The following is a 14,724-nucleotide window of genomic DNA, read 5'->3' on the forward strand; positions in this document are numbered from 1 at the left end:
CAACCTGCTGACCTGCGGCCACACGTTACCATTTGCAGTCTCAAACATAATAATTAATCCTGCAAGTACCTGCTGAACCCTTACCACAAAGCTGGTATTATCTCACAACAGTATTCATTGCGCGATATACGAACGCTTAATACATGTAGAGCTGCATTTTTTTTACTATAAATTATCCTTTACGCCACAATACTGGTAAATGTTTGCATACGAAATCAGTTTACAATAATAAATAAGTAAATAAGACTTCTTCGTAGGTGGCAAACATTGTTCAAGAGGCGCCGTTAAAAAGTCAAAAGCCAACAGCCAAACATGTGCCCGCCTGAGTGCCCCACGAGTCCAGCTTGAGATTCGGGCCCACAGCCTAACTAGCCCCATAAAACACCCACGAAGAAGAAGAACTACTCAGTGTCACAGGAAAAGGTAAGGCCCTGTTCCACCGTGGTGAAGTGGTTTAGCGTGCCTACCTAGCTACGAATCCACGGGCACGGGTTCGGATCCCGGCCCGGAAGCTCTGGTCGCGAAAGACAGACCACAGACCCAGAAAAGCTTCATCAGGGAGTGCCGTTACAAAGGCAAGACTCCCGACCGACAACTCAAATGGGTACAAAATCATGCTATACACTACAATTATTACCACAAAAACATGAACCACGTAAGAAAATCGGGTAAAATTCTAGTGTTTGCCCATACTCCCCCCTCCCCCCCATACAAGCCTGGGGACCTGGTGGGAATGCGGGGTTTTGGGTAGGGGACACGAAATCCGTCGCATTCGCGTATTTTTTTTAGTGGGGGGGGATGAAAACTCCCTAGATCTAGGGAAATTCCCTAAATTTAGGGATTTTTCCTCCCACCACCACTAAAATAAGTGTTTGCGACGAATTTAGTGTTTCCCATGCGAAAACCACGCACTCAGTGGATCCCCAAGCTTGTTTTGGGAGAGAAGCATAGTGAACCTACCAAACGATGCTCACCTCATCATCTGGCGTGGCACCGGTGGCCATCTGTGCTCACATAAACATCTCCACCACACTCATGCCCTCTCTCTCTAGTAGGTTGTCACCTCATCGCAAAGTTTCTGTCCTCCAAGTAGAGTCCGTGGCACCAAACACAGTGTATCTTCATTGTTTATCACTGACACAAGTAAAACCACCGGCTAGCCGGGATCCATCCAACACCGCGCCTTTAACAGTACTGCGGCTTGTGCAGGAAGTGCAGGCTCTCAAACCTCTTGCCTGAGTTATTCAAACACGTGAATCTTAACTGACCGGATTTTGAATCTGCTTCACGGGCTCGTATTCCCAGTATACAAGGTGATTGTGGATATTGACTCTGCGCCTCCAGAATACGATAATACGCCTCCATATATCATAGTAAAAAAAAATAAAGTGCTTAAAAGTAAAGAAGCTGAATTAATCCCCTTCCCCCAACGATCTTGGGGGACCTGCATGAACTCGGGGTGTTTGGGTGGGGGAGCATGTTTAAACTACTCCAACCGAACTTCACGACCTGGTCTCACATGCGTGGACTAATGGCTAACTAAGCGTACCATCGCTAACCAAGCGTACCATCGGTAATAGTATTAGGTAAAGGTGCGTGTTCTAAAAAAAAATAACCACGCGTGATGGACCTGGTCTCACATGCGTGGGCTAATGGCTAACAAAGCGTACCATCGCTAACCAAGCGTACCATCGGTAATAGTATTAGGTAAAGGTGCGTGTTCTAAAAAAAAAAATAACCACGCGTGGTGGACCTGGTCTCACATGCGTGGGCTAATGGCTAACTAAGCGTACCATCGCTAACCAAGCATACCATCAGTAATAGTATTAGGTAAAGGTGCGTGTTCTAAAAAAATAATAACCACGCGTGGTGGACCTGGTCTCACATGCGTGGGCTAATGGCTAACTAAGCGTACCATCGCTAACCAAGCGTACCGTCGGAAATAGTATTAGGTAAAGGTGCGTGTTCAACAAAAAAAAAAAAAAAAAAAAACATGCGTGGTGGACCTGGTCTCACCTAGCGTATCATTGCTAACCGGATCGTTGGCAACGCTGCTCATATTGCAATGGCGTTGCCATGTAAACACATCGTCCGTACGTCTAATATGCCATTAAGTACAATATGGAGGCGTAATATCGTATTTTCGAGGTGTGGAGTGATTTTCAATAATTACCTTGCGTGGTTTCCGTACGTTGTAAAAAAAACCCGGAATGTACGAAATTTCCCTACATCTAAGTAATTGCAAGGAATTTCCCTACATCTAGGGTATTTTTCAACCCCTCATAACTCAAAAACTATGCATTTGCGACGCATTTCATGTCTCAATGGCCCCCTAGCCAATTTTGGTTGCGAGGGGTGAGTATGGGCAAACACTAAAATAATACCGAAAATTGTTGGTTGGGTGAAACAAAATTGTTCACGAATTTATACCCACCACGGGTTCAAGGACAAGTGTGACGGAAATGAGCACTGAGGCCATGCGCAGCTATATCGTTTGCCCCCAACTTTACCTTTACCTTACTTAATTAAAAGTTATTGGTGAATGTATATAATTATGCAGTTATGAAGTCCCACCCATTACCCACACTTATCGTTTACCGTTTATCGTTGATGAGGTTTCAGGCCCTGCTCCGCCGCTGATGCAGCGCTCTACGAGGGCCGTCAACAATTTCAACGTTTGCCTCAATAATAGTCTTCGATGCACTTATTCTCAAACATTGTAGTGAGTGAGTGAGTGAGTGTCTTAATTTCTTTCACGAATAATACCACATATAACAATTAGTTCAGTGTTCATGTCTGCTATTTTCATTATACTATCACAATTAAATATTCAACAATTATTTCCAGCACACTGAACATTCATCACACACAATTTTTCTTTGAGTACAGACACTAATTAATAGCCAGGATCAGTTATGTTACGAATTCTCTCAATTTCAGTCTGGAGAACTACACAACACTGGTCATTCACTGAGTGGTTGATTTCAAGCTTCTTGTACCTCACACAATTTATGCATTTCTTCTCAGCACTCCTGTGATTTATGATTGCCAGCGCATCTGAAACAATTTGGGGCATCTCCATTGGTCTTAGCAGTACAGTTGGCCTCAAGATGGCCATATCTCTGACAATGATAGCATATAATTGCATGGTATCTGTCTCTCACTGTGTATATTCCCTATTCTAATTTTAGTTTGTTGTGATTCTTGTGAATCAGCTCTCTTACAGTTGGGTCACACCTCAAAATGTAGTGCATTGTGCCGCCAGCCGCAGGCTAGCTAAAAACCAGCTCAATCTTATCCTCAACACCCCCAATGGCATGTAAGAACTCATTGCGGTCTAAGATGGTCCCCTTTATTTTTTCCTTGGTCTCCTTCTTATGCACATTGCATATCATGATCTTTGGTGTCATCTTTCCAACACTCTTGGTATTAATTTGCTCAACAGACTCCAGTTTTTGAGCAGCCTCGTCCCTTGTGTTCTCATTATCAAAGTTCATGACAATATTACGTCTATTTGTAAATCTTGAATCAGTTATTTGAATACCATTCAATGCCTGGGAGACTTCATCCTTCATGTCTGTTGCCTTCTTTTCCTGTGTAGAAGCTTTTACAACTAAGAGATTTTTCTTGACCTTTTTGCCTCTGCCACCTCAGCCCAGCTAGATTCAGCATGCTCAGTACGTTTAAGCGTGTCAACAACTGATCCCAGCTCCACCTGCACCTTCACAGCCCTTGATTCAACTTCATCCTTAACCACAGATATTTCCTTAGATAAATCTTGCTTGAATTCATCCATTTTTTCCACAATTTTGGTAGCCAGAGATGCTTTATGGAGGCATGGGTTGCACATCCAATTAATTTTAAGTATATTTTCCTGCTTAATTTCAGACAAATGAGCACACTTCACATGACACCACTTAGGGCACAAACAGCATCCAATCCATTTCTCGCTTGTGAAAGCCTTACAAATGTAACACAAATCCAACGGGGCCTTGGCTTTGCCAGCCATGTCGACACAACACTTTCCACACGGAGCCAGACGCAACACATCCGATCACGGCCACGACTACTCACTCACTTGCATGTGGACTGGAATTTAACACGAGTAAACTTCTTATACTCAATGGAAACGAACAGTACTCCCAACAGCCAACACAAATATGCGTGTTATGCACCTGAAAGGTGCCCTGCGCATCATAAATCCAGATCCAGATCCAGAAAACATAGCAGAATGCAGGTTCATATACCAACCTCTAGATCTCCTTATTCTAAACATTATGGTAGGACTTCAGCCTCCATCAACAAAAGTGGGGAGGGCTTAAAGAGAAGATTTACTTGCAGAAAGTGGCAAGGTTAATTTTTTATAACAAGTAGGTAATTGTAGAGAATCACTCCGTGCCTCCAGAATACGATATTACACCTCCTTCAGAATACGATATTACGCCTCCATATTATGGTTAAGGGATTAAATACATGTCCCTTAACCATAATATGAAGGTGGAAGTACTTAAAAGTAAAGAAAAAGACGAATTAATCCCCTTCCCCCAACGATCTTGGGGGACCCTCGGGAAGTTGGGGCATTTGGGTGGGGGAGCATATTTAAACTAGTACTCCAACCAAACTTTACGACCTGCTAACGGGGGGGCTTCGCCCCCTTCTACCCCCGCGCTAACCAAGGGGGGGGGGTGGACCCCCCTTACCTTTGCTAGATGGAATGTTGCCATGTCCATCCGCCATTTCTCCTCCAAATACTAGAGAGGCTTGCCCCTCGGCAGGGGCAAGCCAAGAAAGAGCTGACCGCGACGCCTATTATACTCGTCTCACTTATGAAACCAACATAAAAGCCTCTCAAACCAACTACTTGGACTCCGGAATCTCTTACATTTAATACAGGTAACTTGATTTATGCGAGTTTGTTTTACGCGTTTTTTATAACACGGGGTCCAGACTCTTGAACAACAATACAGTACCCACGCTGCCACGCTACTCAACAATAGGGGTGGGCAGGTACCAGTACCAGTACCGGTACTAACGGTACCAGCTATAGGTATGGTACCGGTCCCAGACAGCTCGGTACCGGTACCAATACTAGCCAGTCGCTCGTGGTGTCCCTCATTTCTTTCTCAGACGAGCGAGGCTGAGACTGAGTGCCTAAGTGGGTATCTCGGTGATATGGATACTCTCTCTCTCTCTCTCTCTCTCTCTCTCTCTCTCTCTCTCTCTCCACTGAATGAAGTGAATATTTATTTTTTGACAGAAACCTACCTCTTGTTTGATTTACATTGTTTTTGATTGATGAGACCTCTTCAAGGACCCAATACTCGCGTAAATTGAGAGCTACCTGTACTCGATTTTCCTTTAACACTGGATCCCTTATAGCAAGAGATGGGTTACCTGCATCTTTAGAGCATGCGCAATTGCCATCAGAATGGCGCTGCCCCACTTGGTAGCCATATTGGTGGCTTTATTTACAAAATATATATTTTCGCTGTAAGTAGAGCACAGAAACGCTTCATTTCAGGCAGACAGCATCATTGCAATAGCTGCTTTTACCCCACAATTTCCCTGGTCTTCATAAACCTCCCCACTATCAGGTGTTTTAATTTTGTTTAAGGGGACAGGAATATTATCTGTTATTCATTATCATCACTTCTAGACGCTGTATATATTTGATGCGCCAGTAAAACTAGAGTAACACAACAGTATGTGATAGCTTGGAAAGGCTAGTATGCTGTGGGAGCAATATTGGAGGCGCGTAGTGATTCTCCATATTTACCGAAAAGTATCCTCCATCTTTAAAGTTATGAATTAATCTGTTAACCATTGATCTTCCCATAGACAGATTAAATATGAAGTCCATTTGGGTGGTGCCTGTTCCTCTCCACAATGCTGCTGCATCACCCCCAATACTTATCTCATACGCTAGCTATTTTCTATTTAAAATTGTGTATTGAATATTTTATATACATTAGATAAGACTATGGTGTTATGAATGTATCACTTTTCAGAATAATAGCAATGAATTGTATAAATCCTAGAGCATGTGATGTTGCTTTTTGACATCAGCGATCAAGGACACCATGTCACTTTCTCCCTCACCTCCACACCTCTGCATGCTGACTGGTAAACTTGAGAACAGCTTTGCTTGAGTATGCACAGCTCCCCTGTGATGTCTTGATCTTTTATGCAAGAATTAATTAGAATCACTGGTTAACCCTGGAACAGGTATGCTTGGTTTGCACAAGTTTATAAACTTCGTATTTTTGGCTATTTCAGAGGAAGTCTCCACCCCATTTAGTCTGATTTATTGAGGGTACACTGCATATATATATATATATATATATATATATATATATATATATATATATATATATATATATATATATATATATATATATATATATATATATATACACACACACACACACACACACACAGTGGTACCTCGTGATTCAAACTTAATTGGTTCATTTGGGCTGTTCGAATTGAGAATGTTCGAATTAGGAAGCAATTTATCCCATTGAAATTAATGTAGAAAAAATTAATCTGTTCCAGGCCCCAAAATCCTCATATTTTTTTAACATTTTTATGGGTTTATGTTGTGCCCTGTGGCCAGATCACTCAAATATTGTCAACCAGATATATATTGTCAACTAAATATTTCCTTTAGAAGTGTACAGATCGTGGACTTGGCCATTCTGTACTGTAAGGCCAGATCAGAAACACGAGCTCCACTCTCATGTTTTTGTATTATTCTCTTCTTCATTTCCATACTATAATGCTTAAGCTTCCTACCACCACTTGCACTGTCACTTTTCACTTTCTTAGGAGCCATAATGAGGGTTAATTTTAAGAAAAGATGCAAAAAATATCAAAGAACAACAAAGAGTGGCGTTCAAAGCAAGGGAGCGCAAGCATCACCGACAAGAGTGGCTTCCAGCGTTGCCAGGTCCATGTTTTTCCCGCACAATTGGGCTATTTTTCAAGGGAGTGTGCGGGAAAAAATGGCAGTCGCGGGTTGGCGTTTTTTGAGGCTGGAGTCCACAGTATCACATTCACCGACCTGGCTACACTGGTGGCTTCGTCTGCAGCCGTTTGTTTGTGTTTGAATTGTGACGCACATTCGAATTGGACAAAATTTGTTTGATAAATGTGTTTGAATTGAAAGGCGTTTGAATCACGAGGTACCACTGTGTGTATGTGTGTATATATATATATATATATATATATATATATATATATATATATATATATATATATATATATATATAGATATATATATATATATATATATATATATATATATATATATATATATATATATATTTTTGTGGGAATTTATAGGTGGAAATTAGGCTAATACATATAAAATAATATTAAAATCTAAATATAATTAAAGCATCACAAAAAACTATTACCTATACAGTAAGGGACACATGTATTATAATAATCATGGTAAAAATGAAACTGAATTTCTCCACCATCAATTATGAAACCTTTATAACTAAACACTTTATACATATTACTTTTTCTTTGCAGTGATATAAATTTAGCAGCAATGATATATATACATGTGTATTTTCTTTTTCATTTTCAGGAGAAAAGGAAGTAATTTATTGTGAAACTTTGCAAATCTACCAGACTGAAAATGAATGATTCTTACATTAAGGAGTATAAGGCAGTGACTAGCCTTCATGTGGCCAAGGAAGAATACTGCCTTGAACTTGCCCCATCTCATGAATGGAAAACCTTGGCAGTTTCTTCTTCTGATAAGTTGGTAACATTGATGGAGACAGAAACCCTGACCAAAACCCTGACCCTGGAGCCACACTCTGAGCCCATCACTGGCACAAGGTTCTCCCGAAGTGACAGCAACATCCTCTGGACAAGCAGTCTTGATGGTTCCATAAAACTGTGGGACTTGAGGTCCAGCCATTGTGAGAAAGAATTGGTGGGGAAAACTGAAGCTTCAGAAGTGACTAAACCTATCACCTGTTTTGATATATCTATGAATGAAAGAATTCTCTGTGGGGGTACTGAACTGGTGGAGGAAGGAGCTTTTATACTGTTCTGGGACATCCGTGGAAAGGAGGTCCTCGGTAGCTACTTCGAGTCAGCCAATGATGATATCACCCAAGTCGTCTTTAACCCTCAGCAGGATGATATGCTTGCTACATCTTCAACTGATGGATTACTCAATGTGTTTGACATTTCACAAAACTCTGAAAGTGATGCTTTTACCTACTGTCTGAATGCTGAAGTTGCTGCAGGAAAATTGTGTTGGTTGAGTCATGGGGGTAAGTATGAGAGACTTGCTGCAACTACAGATCTTGAAACCTTACAGTATTGGGACATTCGAGAAGCAGCACCTCTGCATAGCTTCACCAGGGAGGAAGTTGCAAATGCCATGAAGTGCCAAGAAGCAGATGAAAGCTATGTTGTGTCTGTGACTACATTCATTGATAGTGATGACCCAATTGTAATAGCTGGCTTCCACACTGAATCTGAGAGTGACTGTCTGCAAACCCTGAGACTTGACCTCAGTTCTGGGCAGCTGAGGCCTCATGGTACCTTTGTGGCTAGACAGCCGCTGCTTATGACACGAAGTGTTCTGTACCAGCCACCGACAGACAGTTTTTATACAGGAGGGGAGTGTGGAGTGGTGAGTCTGTGGAGGCCTGAAGCACAAACATCTGCTGGAAAGGAACGTGTGACTAAAAAGAAAAAGCAACATAGAAGTAAACCATACTAGCCTCTGTAGTGCCTTTAATTTATCATGCATTAAATTGAAAATTATCATACCGAACACAAAGCTGTATGATAAGTTGAAATATCCGAAGAATGTTAAGGTTTACTGAAAACTGATACAAATGATTTATGTATTAATCTACTTTATTGGTTTAGGAATAGTGGTACATGCATAAAAAATATTTTCTTAAACTTAATATAATAGGATGTTGATTTAAGGGCAGGGTGCATCCAGTTACCTAAATGAGATTGACATATTTTATCAATTTGCATGAATTTAAATCTTGTAAAGGGTAAGTTTGATATAATTTAACAAAGTAGATTTCAAGAAGAGGAAAATTTAACTAAAACTTATTAAAAGATGAGGTGTGCTGAAAGAGGAACTGAGAGCCTGGTGTTTGTTCAGTGCCAGTCATATTATTCAGTTTACTACCTAAACTCCTGTCTATTATTCTTACTCAATGTTCATGTATCAAACTGTTCTGAGGAAAGAGTAAAAATTCTTATTAATATTCACCAACAATTCCCTCTTACACAAAAAATATATTTGCATAAAAGATATGCATATGATTTTTTTTTATGCCTTTATGCAGCTACTTTAGAATTTCAAGATTCTAAAGATTGAGTAACTATGCTCCAAGAAACAATAACACTTATTTCAAGATAGGGTACCATACTTGCTAGTGTTGAAGGCACACCCTTTTTCAAATGCCATATTTTGAAAAAAATATCCTGATCTTTACCAATTTTACTAAGATGTTTTATTGGTTGTTTCCTGACCTTTAGGATATGCCTACCACACACACACACACACACACACACACACACATTTACACATTCCAATTGTTGCCTAATCACATGGTGTTGTGTAAGCCTTATTGGTGCTGAAAAAAAGCTAAACTTATTTGATCACTTTAACATGGAACAAATTTTACTTAGTTAATTAGGTAATGTCTTATTGCAGTCTCTCTCTCTCTCAAGGCATTCCTCTACTCTTTACTTTTTATTGTTAGTTTGTTGGTACAGCAGTTTTTACACCAATGCACCCATATGGCTCCTACCAAACTCAGTGTCTCTGAAATGGCTTAGAAGGCCAAAAATGTGTCGACAAAAGAAATAGCAAGGCCATGGTGAAAGCACCATCCGCTGCCTGGTAATTACTGCACATAACCTCCTTCTCAAAGTCACATCACCAAGAAGACCACTATCTGTTGTGGATATGGAAGGATATATCTGCTTTTTTTTTTTCTTTTTTTTTTACTTAACTTTTTTCCAAAGTACAAACTTATCTTTTCATTAACAAACTGGACACACATTTGTCAGTGAAAAATACTGCTCTATTGAAAAGCCTGCAGTAAGTTATTTAACCCATTTACCTTACTATATGGACCAAGGAGAGACTCATAATTTGAAAAGCAGCTGCAGGATCCTCAGCAGCAACTGCCTATGTGAACCACGGCTCCAGACAGACACAGTTAAGTTTATTTTGTAATAATCATGAGGCAGATTTATTTGTGCACAGTATTATCTGGAATGACACAGGTGATGAATTATACTCCAGTTAGTGCTAGTATTGGTCATTAGTGTAGCACTAACTGGAAACTGATAACAAACATAGGTAAGTCCTTCCACCTAGAGACCACTACATGTCATTCTTACCCATATAACCATTAATCACAGGTGTCAGTATTGACAGGACTTCACTATATGCTTTGGATAAAGGGGTTAGAAATCATCCCAACTTTAAGCAAGGACATAATTCACAATGTTTAGTGATGATAAAGATGGTTAGGAAAGGCAGACAGTGGTATATTCTGGTGTGATGAAGCAGCCAAAATGGCTTGAAAATTCATTAAGTTGGTGTACATGGAATCTTATATTTGTTTTATTTTATTTTATTTTTTGGTGACCATGCATCTATGCCCAAGTTCTGTAATGAAGAATAATTTCAAGTAATGCCAATTCACATGTTGGTATCAAGACAGTTCATGATTTAGTATTTAATTTGGTGCTTAGGCTTGATAAAAATACAGAATAGGCTGTAATATATACATCCTGTATTACAAATTGTTTTTGGTGTATCTGAACTTAAATTTCCATTTCAAATATGTCAAATAGTATGCAATATTACTTACCCATGTAAACCCATACACTATATAGTTTTCCATCTGCAGAAAGTTACACATTATTCAGAAAATTCTTGCACAGCATCAAAGTAGCACAGTCAAAATGTGAGGTGAGTGAAATAGTGAGACAGGCAAAGTGCAACAGTACAGTGATAAGCGAGAAGTTATTACTCAGTCAGTACAATGATAAGCGAGAAGTTATTACTCAGTCTTTCAAGAACACAGCAATAAAAAAAATCTTATTCCAGCTGTCCAGCAGAAAAACAAAACTTCACTTATCTATGCATGTGTGAACAAATAAGCTTCTACTGAAATGGTGATGGTGAGAGTCAGACTCAGCTATGAAGTTTAATTGGGTGGTCCCTTGGCCATAGAGCTGCCAAAGCTTATTTAATGTATACAATATTTGATACACAATTTCAAATGGTACATAGCTGACATAATGAGAGAGAGAGAGTTACGTATTGGGGTGATGCGGCAGCGCTGTGAAGAGGTTCAGGTCTCACCCAAATGACCTTCATATTTGTGTTGGACTATAGATGAAACTATACAGAAATGGCAGGGACTATTTTTCACATTAGCTCCTATATTCCTGCTGACCTGAAAAGGGCACAAAGATAACCATGATTTATGCCTCACCAAGGGACTTTCAATGCTGAAGTTGAAAGCCTAATATATCATGTAATGAACTTCATACCTAAAACAGAGTATATATCTATATATATATATATATATATATATATATATATATATATATATATATATATATATATATATATATATATATATATATACTCTGTTTTAGGTATGAAGTTCATTACATTATATATAATATATATATATTATATATATATATATATATATATATATATATATATATATATATATATATATATATATATATATATATATATATATATATATATATATATATATATATACTTGAATCTTTGAATTGTTAATATCCACAGACTACCCCATGGATATTTAAAAACATGAATGTTAAATCTGTGGATGTTGAGGTATGACTATGAATGCAAAGGTGGGCATTCCGCAATTTAAGTCCGCTAAAAGCTAATCCACTAATAGCGGACTAACCAAAAATTTGCAGAATAGCGTTAGCAGAAAATTTGAAAAATTAATGGATTTGCAGTCAGTGGAATGCCAAAATTATAGTCCGCTACCACAAACTTTAAAAAAACACCAACAATGAAATTTCCGGGAAATTCAAGAATATTCTCGAAACTGTGGAGGATCTTCTAGATTAGGGTGGCCAGACGTCTTGGATTTTCCGGGACAGTCCCAGATTTTAATGGTTCATCCCAGAAATGTCCTGGATTTCATGCACTGTCCCGGAAAATGTTTTTTATTAAAGCGTCCCGGATTTCACTTCCAGAAATCTGGCCACCCTATTCTAGATCTGTCTGATGCGCAGCTGGCAGGCTGTCCAGGCTGCGTGGGTGGGAATATTCTAGAACTGTCTGCTGTGCAGCCGGCCTGTCCCGGCAGCCTGCGTGGGAGGCAGTTTATATTAACTCGCCGAGTCTTAAAGACGTATTCCTTGCAGTATTTGTAAATGGTTAGCGGACTGTTACGGATTTCATGAGTGGACAAAAAAAATTCATTAGCGTTAGCATTAGCTGATTTGCAATAGCGGACCGGCAAAGCCGGAAAATATGCGGATTACCCATTAGTGGAATGCCCAACAAAGTTAGCGGAGTTGCGAACTGCAGACTGACAAAAAATTAGCGGGTGCCCACCTCTGTATATATGAATGGTGCATGGTAAATCAGCAAGAAGCGTACATGTGGAAGATGTGTGTCAACTCTTGAAGGTGAAGGATGCAACCTGTATAAAATTTTAGAGCATACATAAGAGAAAAAGTAGTAAACAAGTCAGTGAATTAAAAATTATGTGAATGAGAAAGTTCTGTAAAGAGCACGTAGGAGAATGAATTGAAAGGAAAATGAGATTTCACATGATTCAAAGATAATGTGAATAGGAATGAATATCAGCTTCCTTTGTGACCATCCTCTTGGAGGAAGTTTGCAGAAGCATTTAAGTGAATGCAAAGACCCAAAGTTCCAGATGCACCCACCAAGAAGGGAGGCTCAGAAAAATCAAATTCCACTCTTGAATATAATAAAAGGTCATGTAGCTGGGAGTATAATCAATATGTGAGCAAATCAGCAGCTAAATAAGCCTATTCAGCTTCAGTACTTGTGAACTGGTTGAAGACTGTGTGTTGATTTCAATGGGGAAGATAAGATACTCTGCTTTCCCTCATGGTACACTTGTAGGTCATAAATGTTGCAGCCCAAAATTACAAGTACTATGTAGTATCTAGATTTATGAAAAGGTCATACTAATGTGCAATTATAATAAAGGAAAAAAAAAAAAAATCCATTATTGTTACATGAGAAATCAGCAGCTACACATTATCAATAACTAAGTGCTTGAGTAATCATTATCTCATACAAAATCTTGTATGTCTACACTTTTTAACAAAAGCATGAATATGTTATTACATATAGGATAAAATGATGTAAAAGCATATAAAACCTGATGCCTGAGCATTAAATGTAAACTAAAGGAAACAATGAACATGAATGAACTATTCTCCCATGTTACAAAAAAACAATAGAATGCGCATCATATAAATTATGCTGCAGAATATAGATTATTTAAATGTATTTTTAGATAAAATGCAGCAAAATGCAATTGAAAAACACTGCAGAATTATTTCCTTAGCTCATGTATCATGTGTTAACTATTTTTTGAGAAGGACTAATAAATCTTAAAATATACTTCATAACAACCTACAGCACAATAAATAATAAATAACCCCTTGTACTGCCACCCAGTGGAATTTAGCAGGTAGCCTCTCTTTCTGGTTGGGAAAATTCTTGAAGTGCCAACATGTGCGTGCTTCCTAATACAAACCTTCCCTCATTGCACATTGCAGCTATAAGGTACACTCAAGACATCAACTTCCCCCAAAAGCAGGTGATGGTAAAGGTGAATCAACTTCTGTTACTTTTAACCCAGAACAAGTATGTACAAAAATATCACAGAATGAGTTCCACTTCAGGCACCTCTTTCCTTCATTATCTATGACTCTTCTTTCGGAAGTTCTCCAACTCCAGAATGCTGCGGCTTAACCTGTAAGGAGTTGATAAGAGCTGATGTGAGAACAAACATATCAACAAAGGAAAGAATATGTGACAAGCTAACCAGTACACTCAGCTGTCAGAAAGACTTTAAAGATTTAAGGATAGACTTGCCTTTCTCCTTAAAACTGATTCTAAACCAAATCAGCAGCACAACCAACAACAGTTTGCCTTTCAAAATTGTTTTCTATTCTAGTCAGGTCACATGTCTATATTTGAACTCCCTATATATTTTAGTGCTTCCATGGTGTTGTGGTTAACACGTCTACCTACAAATCCGCAAGCAATGGTTTTAATCCCAGCCTGGGCAGTCAGTGTGCACCCCATCCTCCCTTTCAAATGGGTAGATAAATAGGTACCCAGCAAAGGTAAGCTGTGGTAACCCAATTGTTCCACTTGTCATGTGTCCAGGGGTAATGGGTTCTTACCCACTACAGGCTCAAAGCTCAGGCTCAGTGTGGCGGAAATGAGCACAGAGGCCATGTGCAGCTATACCGCATGCCCCTACTTAATTTTTGCCAAAGCATTCTACCATATGGCTGTCAATACTGAATAAAATGAAGTTGCCAATCAATACATGGAGGGACCATACAGCAATTCTTCAAGACATCCTCTGAGCTGCACATTCCATGCTAATAGATAGTACTAAAATCACTCAAAATAACTCCTTCAGACATACA

General features: G+C 39.1%; 2 protein-coding genes across 6 annotated transcripts in view; one reads left to right on the forward strand and one right to left on the reverse strand.

Annotated features, from left to right (window-relative positions):
- LOC126999984 (WD repeat-containing protein 89-like) overlaps nt 1-14,724 on the forward strand; it is a 17,412-nt gene continuing 2,688 nt past the window's right edge. The window contains exons 1-2 of one of the 4 annotated variants that reach the window (XM_050863330.1): nt 262-423; nt 7,598-9,620. In XM_050863330.1, coding sequence (XP_050719287.1) covers nt 7,649-8,752 — 1,104 coding nt within the window. In that variant the 5' untranslated portion in view covers nt 262-423; nt 7,598-7,648 and the 3' untranslated portion in view covers nt 8,753-9,620. Of the gene's footprint in view, nt 424-582; nt 605-5,269; nt 5,491-7,597; nt 9,621-14,724 lie in introns of those variants that run through there. The other 3 variants (XM_050863332.1, XM_050863331.1, XR_007753681.1) reach the window with 3 other exon arrangements.
- Nucleotides 13,106-14,724, reverse strand: part of LOC126999982 (ero1-like protein) — an 18,919-nt gene continuing 17,300 nt past the window's right edge. For both annotated transcript variants that reach the window (XM_050863323.1, XM_050863322.1), the window contains one exon: nt 13,106-14,036. In XM_050863323.1, the coding sequence (XP_050719280.1) occupies nt 13,982-14,036 (55 nt within the window). In that variant the 3' untranslated portion in view covers nt 13,106-13,981. The remainder of the gene's footprint in view (nt 14,037-14,724) is intronic.

The sequence above is a fragment of the Eriocheir sinensis genome, chromosome 17, assembly GCF_024679095.1.
Source record: "Eriocheir sinensis breed Jianghai 21 chromosome 17, ASM2467909v1, whole genome shotgun sequence".
Taxonomy (NCBI): Eukaryota; Metazoa; Arthropoda; class Malacostraca; order Decapoda; family Varunidae; genus Eriocheir; species Eriocheir sinensis.